The sequence below is a fragment of the Ovis aries genome, chromosome 3 (genome assembly GCF_016772045.2).
Source record: "Ovis aries strain OAR_USU_Benz2616 breed Rambouillet chromosome 3, ARS-UI_Ramb_v3.0, whole genome shotgun sequence".
Taxonomy (NCBI): Eukaryota; Metazoa; Chordata; class Mammalia; order Artiodactyla; family Bovidae; genus Ovis; species Ovis aries.
The window spans coordinates 184,106,142-184,123,406 of record NC_056056.1 but is presented as its reverse complement, the minus strand read 5'-3'; the positions used below and the strand labels follow the sequence as shown (position 1 = coordinate 184,123,406).

Here is a 17,265-nt window from a genome sequence, read left to right as displayed (position 1 = left end):
TCTGTGGAATTCTTCAGGCAAGAATCCTAGAGCAGGTTGCCATTTCCTACTTCAGGAGATCTTCCCGACCCAGGGATTGAACTCGAATCTACACTTGTGCCTCTTGCACTGGCAGATGGATTCTTTACCACTGTGCCATCTGGGAAGCTTATATTTCTACTACATAATGGTTTCATGTAGCTTTCTCTCATGATGGTTTTATTGCTCTATTTTCTGGAGTCACTGGCCCTGTGCACTACTCAGTATTAAGGTTCTACAATAATGAAGCAAAACAAAGTATCAACCCCACAGTTTTATTTGTAAAGAACAAAGCATGAAAAGTCATATTTAAATGTACTCCAAAACCTGAAAAACCCACATCAGTTTCTCTGATACATATGTTAAAGTGCTTGATATCACAATACTTTTTAAATTTTAATTATGTTCAGATGAGAAAAAAAATCCAGTTCTGATGCATTTTGTTAACAATACAAAGAAAAAATATATAATTTAAATGCAGAAATGCTTATTTTAAAAAAAAGATACACAGGATACATTTATACATGGTTCAAGTGTAACACAGAGAATTCTTTCTATATGTTTAACACCCTCATTTGATTGACAACAGGAACTCTCACCATACCTCTCTACTGTTAACAAGATCTGTCTGGTGTTTGGAATAGAGACTGGGCCACACACAAATATATTTAGGTAAATGTGTCAAGCATAATTCCCTCCCACATAACCCAACGATACCCTGGATTCATTCCAATGAGGAGAATGTTTTTGATGATTTTTTTTCACTGTGATATTAACTGCTCAGTGTGATACCTTTCTGGATCCAATCTTTATTTTGTCCGTGAGAGGACAATCAGGTCTGCTAAGATCTGAAAGGATGAGGTTCTCCTTGGATTATTCTGATCACACTCCATTGATACCCTCTTCAAAAAGCTTGGGAATCAGTTTGATTCAAGAGTTTTATAAATGGATTTTAATAGGAATAAGAGACCTAGTAGTTTATTATGTTTCTCCTTTTACACTAAAAGGTAATATAACAAATACTTATATAGAAACACTGACTTCAAATGACATGGATGATGTGGAAATAGAATTCACTTTATAAAAGTAGAGAAGATCTCAAGACTCCATTCTCAATCAATGAAGGTGTATTAATACTGAAATATAAATAGCTACGGTTCAGATTGTCCTTCCAAATGGTGAAAAAGATAGACTAGTTTCTATAAACCTCACAGAGAAAATACTCAACAGTTCTCAAAATGAAAATCTACTGAAAAATCATAATTCTTACCAGAAAGAAGCTATTTTATAATTAAAAGCTACACTCCCAATGCTGTCAAATAAATATTTCCCTGGGCAATCCGAGGTCCTTGTCTGTTGCCTCATATTTCAAAGTATCTCAGAGGGGTCAGCATTTACTATACACAAACTGTAATGTATAGTCTCCATCCCTCTTTTACTTCCATTTACATATAACAGTGCTTTATTGCCAAAAAAGGAAATATGAGCAATTCAGTATTTCCCCTGTATATTCATACAGTGTGACAGAAGTTCATTAAAATGATTTCTTAAAAAGCCATGTTAAAATAAATACCACAGGGTTACAAAAGGTACAAAATGTATGAAATATTTAAAATAAAATTTAGAGGGAAATCATAAATTTTGCAAGCTTTCAGTTTCTTCCCACAGTGGGAAAGAGGAAGGGAAGGTTGGGAAGCCTTCCTTCTGTTCTCAGTAGCCCCATTTTCTCCACTGACAACCCTACCTTATACTGCTCCACACTAAGCCTTGGTCATTTTAAGGTGCAGATGAGCCCCCAAACAGAACACAGCTTCAGGGTCTCACACATAATACCAACACTGGTGTAATGCCACTATATCAAAAAGGTTATTATTAGGAGTTTCAGAACGTTTGAAAAACACTTGGAAGATAAGTATTTCAGGAGGTAACATTTTTGGCAATTTAATTTTAAAATAATTTCTTCTTAAGCTATTCTGTGAAAATACTAATCATGACTCCAGATACAACTTTTAATTTATTTTGAAGAAAAAGTCAATTTTGATTTTGTATACTTTAACTTTGAAGTATGATGATACAGCAATATACTAATTTATTAACAGCAAAAAGTACACCTCTGAGTGACTTTCCAAAGTCAGGTCGGAAGGCTATGAACACTTATGTACATTTATTCTAAGAATTTTGCTGCTTTCCTGCACAAAATACTTTGATACTCAATGACAGTTATACGCCATGTAAAAACTGTCTTACTTCTTTAGAACTCTATTTCTTACACAACCCCAAACTCTGCTTAAGTATCCTTTCCATTCAGCAACTTGGGTTCTAAGAACTTTTTGTTGTTTCTGAAAAGCCAGCATTACCCATCACTAGAAATATTCAAAAGAATGGGCCATAGGGCATTCGGGCAGTTCATAAGGAGGTCCCCATGGATCTGGAGCACAGGCTGTATTACTGGACTATGTATGGACTCCCAAGGTGATAACTCTATAAAGGGCACAGCATTCTAGAGGATGTGTTTTCTGGTGTGATTTCTTCTGAAATTCGTCATTTCACTACTGTAGTCAGATAATAGAAAATGGGATGAAACTTAAGGTCAAACTCTTGGGGGTGGGTATTACTTTCTAAAGTAATGGTTTTACTCATAGGTCTGAAAGCCAACTTTGCTCCTAGTTTTGTTTTTGGCTGTGCCATACGGCTTGTGAGATTTTAGTTCCCTGACCAGGGATCAAACCTAGGTCCTTAGCAGTAAAAGTGTGGAAACCTAACCACTGGACTGCCAGGGAATTTCTGCTCCTACTTTTTGTAACAGGTGTAATTTTCTATTACTTAAGGACAATTTGTTAAAATGAATATTAATCCCTATAAATTATTACTATAAATGAATATTAATCATTATCTGCTACTTGTAAAGGTGGATGAATTAAGATCCAAGGGTAGAAAAACTTATTATTAATATGAATGCCCTGAAGGGCAGTCTCATGTAGCCTGGTATAATTAAAAAATCATGAATTCTACACCCTGTGCTGCCACTGACCAGGTGTGCAGGTAAGTATTTAATCTCTCTGATCCTTAAGTCTTCCCGTCTGTAAAATGAGAAGGCTAGATGAGATGAGTCAGTTCTAGCATGCTAACCTAAGTCACCTCTCTGTTTGCCCAGAATGTGTCAGCAGCTAGGCCTTTGGAAAAGGTAACGAGACCGCCACCCTAGATTGGATCATTCTATGGGTTCTCATCACTGAAACAGTAAGCACCTGTGTGAAACAGGTTCTGGATATATCCCATAATAGACTCTCCATGTCCCAGGGGTAGCCACACCACTGTGGACAAACATTAGCTGCAGGCAAACAAATTTCTGGTCTACCCAGGTCACCCAGAACCATCTTAAACCCTTTCCGTGGGTTTCTAAATGCTGCCTTCAGTTCTCTCTTACCTCCTCAAGGACTCAGTCATGTATTAAAAGGGAGTGTGCCTTGGCTGAGTACAGTGTTTGATAATGGGAGTGGGACACTTATTTCATTAGTTTCTTCCTCAAGAGAAAAAGGGAAGCAATACTACTGGCTAAAGCCCAGGACCCTCAGATGACACAAGGGTCCTGAGAGGCCATGACTTTGCTTCTCAGTCACAACTGGGAATAAAACCTGGAGCTCTGCTAAGGCAATTTCACTGCTAACAACGTGCAAATGTCTAAATTACTTACAAGACCAACCGTAACATGAAGACTTAAGGTAACGTGCTAACACTGTATTTAACTTCCTTAAAAAACACCAAATTGGAAAGTTACTCACAACGTTTGTTCTTCCAAATTGTTGCCTCTTGTTTTGCTTCCATTTTGCCAGTCTGCGCAGTACTGGCTTTTACCTTCCTGGGCCAGCAGTATTACATTTTCACCACTGCTTACAAAGGAACAGACAGCTGGCCCTGAAACACCCAGAAAGGGTTCATTCTTTCTCTTTTCTTCTGGTATTTGCATTATCATGGTCAACAAATACTTTCACAAAAACATTCCAAGCCACACAGAGTCCTCCTCCTTCTTAGACATTCTTTCCATTTCCTGAGGGGGGATGGGCACTGGAAGAGGGGAGGCGGGTGATTGGAACCAAACAAAGACAGTGTTTGTGGTTATTCTTGAGAGGTAAGGGACCACTGCAGGGTTGAGATGGCCAAATTAAAAGTATAGAATCAAACTGCTGTTTGCAGTTTTTAAGACTATGAGGCCAACACTCTGAAATTCACATCTCCCCAAAGTACCTCAAATAACAAGAATAAAAATGTCAAGGATGAAGTTAGTCTAGGCTAATCTTTCTAAAGTGTAAAGAAGTTAATATAATCCCACAATTTCACACACTTCTCAGGGCTTTGTGTGTTCTCTTTTCAGTTCAGCCAAGCTCCTGGGGTCCAGTATTTAAAATATTTGAATTATATCTTTATCTTGTGCTGATGAAAAAAACTTTCCAAAAGACTGGAAGAGTGGCTCAATTCAAATTATGAAACCATCTGAAACTTAAAAGATGTAAATGAGGGCTATTCCCCTACAGTAGGTAAACTGTTTACATTCACAATATAAAGGGTAAGACACCAGGATGGCTGGCTAGTACATAACAATGCTTTCTGGATTCCTTTGTGGTACCTGGAGGAAAATAAAAAGCCCCAATGGGTTGTACTATATTTACATGTTTACTGGCTTCTTCCTGACTAGCACCACTCTCCCCACTACCCAACTCCCAATACTTTTAAGCTACTGATTTTAAGTTACAGGAGTATTCAATCTAAGAAAAGTATCTTATTAGAGTAATAGAATTTCTTGAAGAAGAGAGAATATTTACACACATCTAACACATGAAAATACTCTATTTTATACTAAATTCCAGGTTCAAATGAACTACAATACAGCATTTTGCCTTGTCTGCAGTGTGAGGACTGTTCACATTGGGGGACACACCGTGCCGCCCCTGCAGTGACTCACTGCCTTGTCAGACAAGTCCAAATCCGTCCCCATTGTCGGGGAAGGTTCAGGAACAGGGTTCTGGACTGAGTTTCTAGCTAATTGGGTTACACATCCACTCCTTTGATGAGTGAGCCTTCTAAGACTATGGTGAAGTCCTGGATGGTCTGCAGAATGCGGATGAGGGAGTTGACAGTCATGTGATCTCGCAGGAGGGCGTTCTCCTCATACATTCGGGTGATGGCAGGACACTCGGCTAACAGAGGAATCCACTGTGGGAGCAGGCGATCTCTGCAGACCCAAACAGAAACAAGTCCTGAGCACTGCTGCCCTGCTGCAGAACTACACACACACTGGAGCTTTGGACAGGAAGGTGCGAGGCTGAATGAGGCAAAATCTAGCCAAGCTCTGAGGTCACCAGAGAGAAAATCAAAGTAGTTGGATAATTACTGGTTAAAAAGATATGCTAAGGGGGAAAGGAAACCTATCAGATTCTAAGAGTGAGTCTGCACAAGTTGGCCATAAAGACTTAGATGTGGTAAAGATATTCTCTATTCTGATTCTACCTCTTTTAAAAAGAAGAATGTCATTTTCTTTGTTTAACAGAGATGTTATCCAGACATCTGTGACAAGCCATGCCACAGTAGACCTTTTGGGAAGAAAGACTCCATTAAATTGTAGGGACTAGCACTTAAAAAATTTACACAACATAAAAAGGTAAGGAACAAAATCAAAGCAGAAAAACATTAGATCTTATAAAAAAGAAGTGTTGCATTGATCTAATATATCACAACAGTAAAGAGAGAAAAGGAGATAAGGATCATGCTCAAAAGGAACTTAAAAAGCACAGCTGAAGTTGGACAGCTTTTATTAAGAAAAAAATATACAATTTAGCTTAATAAACCAGCTGTTTCAGGAGGACAGGATCTCAATCTTTAATGTTTCCTGATTAAACTGACATTAGTATCTGCCACTAAGTTGCTTAGAGACCCTTGCTGAGCGGCTGTCAGTACACCTTCATGACAAGGCAGCTGGGCTATCCTACAAGAGGTGTTGGGGCACAGAAGAACAAACACTGCAAAGATAAAAAATCTTCTAAGGGTCTGTATGGTTCATTTCTTACAATTCTGAGAGCTGTTTTAAAATTAATGGATTGTATAGCTCCTGTGTGTCATTTTACAAAAATAAAGGGGTAGGAAACTGTCTTAAAGAGATTTTCCATAGTAAGAATTCTACAATGTCATCAAATTTAAGGCAGTATGGTACTGTATACATACCATACAAGCTCTGTACAGAAAATATGTATGTGTGAATGTGCTGGTGTGTCTATTACCTCCACCTGTCTATGGCGCAGTACTGTGTCACGGTTCAGAGCTTGGGGCGCTGGGGTGACGCTGGGTATAAATCTTGGCTCTGCCTCTTTCTAGCTGTGTGACCTTGGGAAAGTCTGTTAATTTATCTGTGCCTCTTCTGCTTTCTATTTCCCCACCTATACAGTGGGGATATTGCTTGCTCCTTCATGCAGGGGTGGTAGTGAAGTGACAGGAGGGTTAAATGAGATAATACATGTGAAGTACTAAGCATAGTGCCCAACACACAGCAAACACCCAATAAACAGGAGTCTCATAAAACCTGGAATGGAAGAAACCAACTGGAGAGCTTTGGAAGGGGCATGGTCTGGTATAAACCTTTCTAAATTCTTGTTCAACACATGACAAAGACAGGGAAAATCAAGAACTAGCTTAATACCGTGTTCCAAGGCAAACTAAGATCTGGAATTTGCCATCCTTCCCAATATTCCGGGGTGCAGTATTAATAGCATTTACATAGTGGCAGAAGGTTTTGCAGGATGATTTCTGAATGAGGACATCATCTTCATTATCTAGAATCTGGTCAGTGGTTTCAAAATAAGCAACTGCTCTTTCTGGGGAAGGAAATCAGAATCATATCACAATGCACATTAATACTTCATCTACAAAAAGATGAAACAATTTATTCTGGAAATACTATCAATGCTTTGCATTATAGCCAATCCTAAAACCCAAACCATTATTTTAACATTGGTTTCACAATAAATCCTAAAGGCCCATGCTTCCTGTAGAACAATATGCTCCCAGGAATTTATTATCTGATCTAGACTACATTGTAGATGGTTGGAAAGCTTACTCTCTTTAGAATACCTTCAAAAATGGCAATTGATAGCAAAGAAAAAATAAACATGGTCTTGTCTGTTAAGACTGGATCCTTCTAGGAGTAAGCAGCAAAGACATGGTAGCCATTGAGATGGTGCCCTTTGATCTAGTTATAGAATGGCTGGCTAACACTCTGCAGCAAAATCTTGAAACAGAACTGTTTCAGTAAATCTGAGGAAGAGTTATTAATACATTTATCAGAAGCAGGACTAGTAAGATTCAGTGCATTCCAAAAGGAAAAAAATACCCCACTCTAGGGGCCTAGCTCTGTCCACTTTCCTTTCTTTGTCTAAAAGTTCAAATCTGGATAAAACCAACTATTTCATCCAGGTCTTATTTACAAAACATGAAACAATCACCCTGTTAAAGAGACTGTGAACTGTAGAAGAGGTGCATAGCAAAATAAAGAATACAAAGTTTAGGGAGCTAGAGAACCACAATCTAATCAAACTTTCCTGAAGATGGAAACATTCTATATCTGCAAGGTCCAATTCTATAGCCCCTTGTAGGGCCAGTATGACTAATGGAGTCAATTTAAAATTTGACTTAAATTAAGTCAATTTTAAATAGCCACATTTGACTAGTGGTTACCATACTGGATAGCACAGAACTAGAGTAATCTTTTTAAAACATAAATTATATATTCCTCAGCTCCCTGGTAGCTCAGACGGTAAAGAGTCCGCCTGTAATGCGGGAGGCCTGGGTTTGATCCCTGGGTTGGGAAGATCCCCTAGAGAAGGGCATGGCAACCAACTCGAGTATTCTTGCCCGGAGAATCCAATCCCCATGGACAGAGAAGCCTGGCGGGCAACAGTCCATGGGGTTGCAAAGGAGTTGAACACGACTGAGGAACTAAGCACACCTTAGCTCCAAGTCTTCCAATGACTTCCCATTCCATTCAGGATAAAGACCAACTGCTTCCAAAGACATAGAAAGCCCTCCACAACCCGGCTCTAGCAATAAAAATCTTCTCTCCAAATACCCACCCTCTCTCCCTCTGTTCCAGTCACACTCACCTCCTTGCTGCTCTACAGAAAGCCAAGCACAGCCCCAACCTGCTCTGCCAGGGCACTTGTCTCAGCCTGGGGTACTCACCTCCTGGTATTCACAAGGCTCACTCCCTCACGTCCTTAAAGTCTTTGCTCAGCAGTACCTTATCAACAAGGTCTACAACCTTCCTAATTAAAAGAGTACTCCCACTCCGTTTCCTTTTGCCTTGCTCCATTTTTGTCTGCATCAATGATGACCTTCCAACATATCATATAAATTACATATCTGTTATGATTTTGTATATTGTTTGCCCTCCTGACCCCACAAGATTGTAAGTTTGTCAACCATAGGAATTACTGTGTCTTGTTTACTTTTAATTTGAAGTGTATATCTTGAGCATCTAAAATAGTTTAGAATATTGTGAACACACACACACACAGATATATTTGCTGACTGAATGAAAAGCACAGACACTGCTTATTTGATATTTTGAAAAACATATACCCTTATCACTAACCCTTATTTGCTCAAATTCTTGGGTTTTTGAGTTTTCTAAGACACATTTCAATGACCTCACAACAATGTACACCAGCTTTAATTTACCTATGAAGTCCCAGATGAAGACATTCTTGTGAAAGATGCGAGCTGATTTGAAGCCATGGTGGAAAACTTGCTCAAGTGCTGCAACTAAGCCACTCTCTCCACACAGCAACACAGTGAGGCTTCCTCTCTGTGGAGAGCAACACACAGTGCCAGAGAATAAGCTCCTGCATTGATGTTTAAGAAAAACAGTAGAGGAACAAGTGCTGAGGGTAGCTATGAAACATGTTTTTGCAGCTATTAGAAAGCTTACAAATGAAAATTAATGCACCTTTTTATTGCCTTATGTGTCATGTATAAAGGCCACTTTAAAATCCTACCATAGGAAGTTTTATAGCCCATCATACCTCTTTTTCAGGTTTGTGAAAATGTTTCACAATGTTGTTCACAGCTTCTCCAATTCCTTCTTGGATCTGTCCTGCATTGGGTTCTAAAAAATAATGAATAATGGTGGAAATTTCAGGCAAGGAAAATATACCAAGTACTACAGGGCATCAGCTGTGCCTGCCTGTGCAGGAAACACTTCACCAGGGCAGGCTGCCTTGTCAGGGATCCATGAAGCCTGCCTTGCCAGTTTGGTCAAGTGAGGCATATTGGCACAACGGAAAAGAACCTAAGAGACCCCCAAGACTCAAATCCCAGCCTTATCACTCAAAATCTGTAACTATAGTCACCAGTTTTAAGTATGTAGTTTGATGAGTTTTGACGGATGTTTAGACATTAACTACCACTATAATCAAAATACAGAAAATTTCCATCAACCGCAAAAGTTCCGCTGTTCCCCTTTTCAGTCAATTCCTTTCCCCAGCTTGTAACTTTGTAACCCCTGTCAACTACTGATCTGCTTTCCATCATTATTATATTGCCTTTTCTAGAATTTAATAAATAGAATTGTATAATGTCTGCTTTTTCTTACCTGGCACAATACTTTTGATTCATCTATGTATGATGTTAGCTATATGAACAGTATTGCTGAATACTATCCCACTGACTAGATATATCACTATCTGCTTATCCACTTACCAGCTGGTGGATATTGCGGGTGTTTCCATTCTGGCTATTATGAATAAAGCTGCTTGCAAAATTTGAGTACGAGTCTTGGTATAGATATATGCATTCATTTCTCTAGGATATATACATCTAGATTGAGAGTTCTGGGTGAAGTGTATGGTTAGTACATGTATACATCTTTATAAGAAATTGCCAAATGGTTTTTCCTTTTGCATTCCCATTGTAATATATGCGTATTCACTGTTGTCTATCCTCTTTTTAGCTATTCTAGTGTATGTGTGGTATTAAGTTTACTTCTGGAGGCAGAAAAGAATTATGGATAAAGGGAATCATTTATTAAAGAATAAGGGAGATTGTTAAAGACCATATCATTCTAATAGTTAATATATCACTATATGCTAACAAATGGATATAGAATAATAATGTCTAAGGAAATTGCTTTGTTAACTAAGGACCTCTTAGGTACCTCTTATTAATAAGGTACCTCCAATAACTCACGGTTATTGTCTATGAATTGGAATAAAACCACTTCTTCACTGTCTCTTTAGTTTTCTGTGGCTCCTGTAATAGATGACCACAATTTAGTAACTTAAAAAAAGGAGAAATTTCTTCTCTCACAATTCCAGAAGAAGTCAGAAATTAGTATCAATGGGTAGAAATCAAGTTGTGGACAGGGCTGTGCTTCCTCAGGAGGCTCAATGGAAGAAGCTGCTCCTTGCCTCTTCCAGCCCAGGCGGCATTCCTTGGCTTGCGTCCACATCACTCCAGTCTCTGCCTCCATCTATTTACTGTCTTCTCCTCTGTGTGTCTAATTTCCTTTTGCCTCTTATAACAATACATGTAATTGCATTTAGGGTCCACCTGGATAACCCAGATAATTTCCCTATCTCAAGATCCTTAACTTACTCATATTTGCATGCAAATAAAGTAACATTTACATATCCCAGGGATTAAAATTTGATATCCTTGGGAGACTAAAGACCACATTAGTATAAACTAGAAGTTTATTGTGCTATTAAAAATGGCATGTGAACACAGTACCCTATCTGTAGAAGTCACTTTTTTATATATTTTGTCACTTCTACAGGAAGTTTGGCGGTGGGGTGGGGAGTGGAAGTTTTAGAATTCCTCTTAGAAAAAGGGGCTTTGAATAACTAGATATGAGAGTACTATAACTGTCCTTATTCTTCCTTGAAGTTTCAGGCAAAATATTATTTATTCATACTTTCAGAGCATAACTAAAACAGAGCAGGTGGTTTTTTATTGGATTTTAACATCTAAATTCTTCAGGCTTTTAATTATTTGTAATTATCCTGCCTTATTTCCCCCCTTTTCTCTCTCCACTCTAAAGTCTTTCTCACAAATTAATTTTCCTCAGCTTTCTTTTTAATCTCCTTACCATAATTCATTTAATACAACAGTTTTTTATGAAATGGCCACATGATGCCGACACATTGGAAAATAAACAAACAACTAATTACTGGTAGTTTTTCCTGTCAGTGATGTGATGCTCAGCCTCCTGGCCACAGTGGGTGATTTCTGCTGGGGTGGAGTCCGACACTGCTTTACTAGATCCTCCTCTGCTGCTGATGTCATCAATTCTCCAATGAGAATTCTCTCCAGACTTCCATCATCAATGCCTTTCCCCAGCCACCGCCCGCATGGGAACCTAGCAGGCCAGAAATAAACTTCAGAATCTCCAATGTTTTACTAGCTTGAATCAGAATTTTAAAATGGTACCAAGGGTGAAACCCATCATTTTAGTGGGTGATCAGCCTGTGGCTGATTTTTTTCATTATGAAAAATTGCAAACACTTAGAAGACAAAAAAATAGACACCCATGTTCTTATGACTTAGTTATAACATTCTCCCATATACTTCATTTTTGTTTTTTGTTAAAAGTATTTTAAAGTAAATTACACACATCAGGACATTTTACTAATTACTTCAGTGAATCTCTAAAAAATAAAGAAATTCTCTCTGTATAGCCAAAAATTATTTTCAAATTAAAGTAACTTTTAAATATTTTCTCATACCTCATCTATATCAAAATTCTGTAGTTTCAACAAGAGTATCTTCAAACTAGATGTTAATGTGGGAATTAAGTTCCAGGAAAAAAGAGGAGAATGTTCTCAAAGAGGAGTGCTGGCTGCAATCAGGAATGTCCAAAAGAGTCTTTTGTCTTACTGACATTATTTTAAGCTTCTTTTTTTCCTTTTCTTATCAGAGTCCCAATCTTTTTCAATATTTGTGGACTAAGTGTTAGCAGTAAACACAATCAGTCTTTTCGAGAACTATTTTGGGGGCAATTTTGTATTTGGAACAAAATAACAGAACTTTGTTATTACATAAACAAGACAACGCAAAAAACTAAAGTAAAATTCAAAAGGTAGTGGGAAAGCTTTAGAATGAAAATAATTCTCAAACTTTTTCTTGTCTAAAAGGTATTGAAAGAAATTTGAACTCCCAAGGACATTTACTTACCTATATGTATGTCCTGTGATTTCATTTCTGACCATGACACAATCCACTAGCCATTTGGCTAACAGTCCTGAGTTATCGTGACCAATCTGGACAGTTGTCAGCTTCCCCAGGTTCTGGCACTGTAGGGACAGGACCATAGGGTACTCAGTTCCTGATCTTTTCCTGCCACCTCTCAGCTTTAGCAGTGGTTCCAAACAATTTACAAGTGCAGAGGACTCTGCATAATGTGTTCTGTTGTGCACTAGAGAAAAATATCCAAATAGATCCCTTCTAATGAGACAGGAGACATAGGAACATTATTAAATGAGAGGGACTACACAATGTCTGAGAGTAGCTATGTAAACAGGTGCTTGAAGAACACTTGGGAAAGAACAATGATTTCCAACTGGAGAATCCAGAAACATCACCGAGTCAGTAGATCTTTTTCCTTTGAAGGATGAGAAGAATTCCAAAAAATGGGAAAGGATGCTATTTAGATTTAGTTATAGGGAGGTCAGAAAAATAATTATAGACATAAAAAAAATCACCAACTTTTTCTGCTTTAATAAATACTAAGGCAGAACTGACCTCAAACATCATCTAGAAGTCTCTGAAGCTACTGTTAAAAAAAAAAAAAAAAGCATAGTTATCGGCATCCTTCCTGACCCTTTGTGCGTAAGTACAAGAGAAAGTGATAACAGAAATGGTAAAAATAAATGTCAACAAAATTCTGACTTAGAAATTCTGATCAAAGATCACAGACCCCAACTGACTATGTATAGCTGGGAACCTCAAAGGTATGAGTTCTCAAAGCACTTGACATCTTTGAATCACAATGATCTAGGTGATGGAGGAGGGCATCTTGAATTAGCTGTGGCAGCAGAGACAGAAAGAAGCAGGCAAATGTGAGAGTCTAGAAACAGTAATTATGGGACTTATAATGCAGTTTATGCTTGGTAGTCAAAGAAAAGCCAAGGATTTTCATCTTTTATATACAGAGAAGTGTGAGCCCACTGGTTAGATGGTGTCAAAATAAGCTCTTGGGCAGTGTCATGATTCTGAGTGGAAACTGCCATTCTTAGACCCCAGGAACAGAATGTTCAGTTAGTACCACTTCCCTTCTGGAAGAACAGGTGTTTGCCTCCTTTCTGCATGCCAGCATCAACCAGCATGTGGGCTCAAAAGTATGGGGCCACTTCAGCAGGTAAGACTGGAAAACTGACTATCATAGTGAGGTATTTTCACAAGATCACTTTATAAATATCACCCTGTGGTCTAAAGGCCAAAGCATGAACAGCAGCTCCCACTCCCTTTGTCCAGGTTCAGGCAGGGTGAATTTACAGTTTGGAAGAGAACCACTGTGGGGAAAGCATTCACCTGAATGTTCTCTACGTGCCAGGTTCTACACGGGTTGGGAATTATGGAAAAGGACCTGGCAAAGCCCCAGAGTGCACCACTACAAGTAGAAATACACAGCTTAACAATTAAAACAATAAAAATGCAAAACAAATCCATGTGTTCAAGACAACTTTGGGTGTACATTCCCCTAAATGATCCTGCATGCTTAATTACCCTTTATATTATCTGACTCAGGGAAAAATGAAAAACTGAAGCTGGCATTGTTGTGTAGAACTATGTATGACACTTTGTGCTAAGAAAGCAATTAGCTGAACCTACTTCAAAAGTCATTTCAAGGAGGTTTTTGGGAATCTGCATTACTCCCGTGTCTCCTAGTTCTCCTGATACACAGATCCAAGGGTTCGACGTGATGATTGCGTTGCTCAGCTTTTTGATGGGAATGATCACTGACCTATATGGAATCACTGAAAGAAAAATGCTGAAATTAATACAAAATTACAGTGAAGTTCTCTTGAAGAAAACAAATACATATTCAGAATTCTGTTGGCTTTCACAGATAATTTGCTTTTCAACGATCTATCAAGATATACTTAAGCAACAGGATGAGATCATAACCTCCTCTAGTCTAGAAAGATGAGGTGTGGTTTATAAGCCACAAGTCCCAATACTTGAACTAGTTTCCATACTTATACATCATTATGTATACACGGCATTGTTGTTCAGTTGCTAAATTCTGTCTGACTCTTTGCAACCCCATGGACTGCAGCACACCAGGCTCCTCTGTCCTTCACTATTACCTGGAGTTTGCTCAAATTCTTATACATCGAGTCGGTGATAACTATCTAACCATCTCAACCTCTGTCACCCTCTTATCCTTTTGCCCTCAATCTTTCTCAGTACCAGGGTTGTTTTCAATGAGTTGGCTATTCGCATCAGGTGGCCAAAGTATTGGAGCTTCAGCTGCAGCAACAGTCCTTTCAAGAAATATTCAGGGTTGATTCCCTTCAGGATTGACCGATTTGATCTCCATGCAGCCCAAGGGACTCTCAAGAGTCCTTCCCAGCACCACAATTAGAAAGCACCAATTCTTCGGCACTCAGCCTTCTCATGGTCCAACTCTCACACCCATAACATGGCATGCTTATCATCAGCACCACATTTTATAAACAATGTCAGGCATAAGCACCAGAATACCTGAGGACATAAACAGTGACTGTGTAGTATTTTCATTGCTGTGATGTTTTTATTCATTTTGTTCCAAGATGGAGTACAAATGAGCATGGTTACTGGCATGGTTTCATATAAAGAAGGTGGTTGGTGACTACTTGCATAGTATCTGTTTGTTGCTGATTTTCTTGGGCAATGCTTCACAACACTGCACTTCAGAACTTTCTCATCCCAGTGTTACAGTCCTATATGCAAAGCCAGTAATAAACAACAGCACCTCCATTCCAGTTGTAATATGAAGTCTATTAGCTACAACTTGGAAAGGGGGCTCTAGGGCAAGAGGTGCCTCAGGGAGAGACTCAGGATGCGGAAAGGAAATCTGTAAAATCGTTCCCTTTGAAGGCTCTTCAAAGGCAAGCCACTAGATGTCACTGGCCAAACACCATCGTTTGCTCAAATGTGGAGCCCACAGTTAGGCATTCCACATACCTCCCTTTCCTTTAAAAAATGAGGATGGCTCAAACACATTAGCATATTTTTATCCCTCAGAGCCATACTTTTTTTTTTAAAAAAAGGCAGGGTAGAATCAATATTTTGGTTGGTATTCTCTTCATCCAGTCACAAGAGAACTATTAAAAAGTCCTCTTTGAAAGAACTACACGTAGGATTAAAACCAGTCACTGGACAAGGGGCTCAGATACTGCCTCACAGTAGGGGTTCATGTTTCAGTGTGCTCTTAGATGAGCAAAATGAATGGGATAAATGGCTCATTTCTCTAATTTTACATAGAGGACTTTCTTTCTGTTGGCTGAATAACCCCCCTTTCTGTCCTTTTATTTTGGCTGAAGGAAAGGAAAATGTCAGAGAAAAAGGCCATATTTTCACGGTTTAGTAATCATGAGAATCAAACGATTTTTGAAACTGAAAGCAGAAGAGGTTAGTGCAAGACGTTATTTTAGGTGCCAGAGGCTACTCATTTCTTTCACTGACAGGATTAGAAAAGATGTAGAAAAAGGCTTGTTTAGGGTCGGCAGTTCTGTTGGCTGCAAAGGGCTCACAGATACACAACAATGATTTCATAAAGCAGAAAAAGAGTAGTAGTATTAAACTCAGAATATTTATTTCATGAAGCATTTCAATTCCCTAGTTGTAAGAGTTACACGGATAAAGAGAAATCTGCAGATATGGGGCGGAGCTTAGGAGTCCTAACTCCCTCTGCAATTTCTTCTCTTTCAAAATTGTATATAACACCTTAACTTCTAATTAACTAACAGTATCTTGACAGATATTACAGGTTAGCCTAACTCCATTTTCTTTGTCTGCCTCTACCAGAGACTTCGAAGACCAAAACCTATACAACTCTGCCCAGTGAAATACTGGTCGTATTTATTGAAATTTCTTAGAAAACTATGTTCTTCTGGCACAGATTCTGACCCCTCTTCCTTGGCACTGCTTCCTTCTTCACGCTGGAGGGTAAACTGAGAATAGCCATCTGACCATGAGGTGACGAGCACACACTGACAGCTGTCACAGAGCTTGGGTCTGGGATAGCACTGCAGACTGCCTACCTCAAGACTTCTCACTGTGTAAGAGAAACAAAAGTACCCATTTGTTTAAACCATTGTTTTCTGATATTTGCAACTGAAAATAACTCCTAACTGATACAAGTAAAAATTCTCCAAAGTAGGAAAGGGGACCAATGCAACAGAATAAATGCTATAATTATCAAAAACACATCTTTAATCAGTATTTCCTCCCTCTTACTGTTGCTCAGTGGCTAAGCTGTGTCTGACTTTTTTTGATCCCCATGGACTGTAGCATGTCAGGTTTCCCTGTCCTTCACTACCTCCCAGAGTTTGCTCAAATTCATGTCCATTAGCATTCAGAATCAGTGAAGCTATTTAACCACCACATCCTCATTTTGCTCGATTGCAATCTTTCCCAGCATCAGGGTCTTTTTCAATGAGTTGACTCTCCATCAAGTGGCCAAAGTATTGGAGCTTCAACTTCAGCATTAGTCCTTGCAGTGAATATTCAAGGCTGATTTCCTTTATATTGACTGGTATGATCTCCCTGCAGCCCAAGGAACTCTCAAGAGTCTTCTTAACACCACAGTTTGAAAGCACCAGTTCCTTGGTGCTCAGCCTTCTTTATGGTCCAACTCTCACATCTATACATGACTACTGGAAAAACCATAGCTTTGAGTATATGGACCTTTGTCAGCAAAGTGATGTCTCTGCTTTTGAATACGCTGTCTAGGTTTGTCCCAGCTCTCCTTCCATGGAGCAAGCACTTTAATTTCATGGCTGTATTCACTGTCCTCAGTGAGGTGACTTTGGAACTCAAGAAAATAAAATCTGTCACTGCTTCCACTTTTCCCCCTTCTATTTGCCATGAAGTGATGGGACTAGATGCCATAATTTTAGTTTTTTGAATGTTGAGTTTTACGCCAGCTTCTTCACTCTCCTCTTTCATCTTCACCAAGAGGCTCTTTAGATTAACTTTACTTTCTGCCATTAGAGTGGT

The 17,265-nt window shown here is 38.8% G+C and overlaps 1 protein-coding gene across 2 annotated transcripts in view; it reads right to left on the bottom strand.

Moving 5' to 3' along the window:
* Positions 1-277: 277 nt before the first annotated feature.
* Positions 278-17,265, bottom strand: part of DENND5B (DENN domain containing 5B) — a 224,857-nt gene continuing 207,869 nt past the window's right edge. For both annotated transcript variants that reach the window (XM_042247295.2, XM_027967785.3), the window contains 7 exons: positions 13,891-14,036; positions 12,235-12,353; positions 11,232-11,419; positions 9,087-9,169; positions 8,743-8,869; positions 6,707-6,881; positions 278-5,248 (listed from right to left, as the gene is read on the bottom strand). In XM_042247295.2, coding sequence (XP_042103229.1) covers positions 5,065-5,248; positions 6,707-6,881; positions 8,743-8,869; positions 9,087-9,169; positions 11,232-11,419; positions 12,235-12,353; positions 13,891-14,036 — 1,022 coding nt within the window. In that variant the 3' untranslated portion in view covers positions 278-5,064. The remainder of the gene's footprint in view (positions 5,249-6,706; positions 6,882-8,742; positions 8,870-9,086; positions 9,170-11,231; positions 11,420-12,234; positions 12,354-13,890; positions 14,037-17,265) is intronic.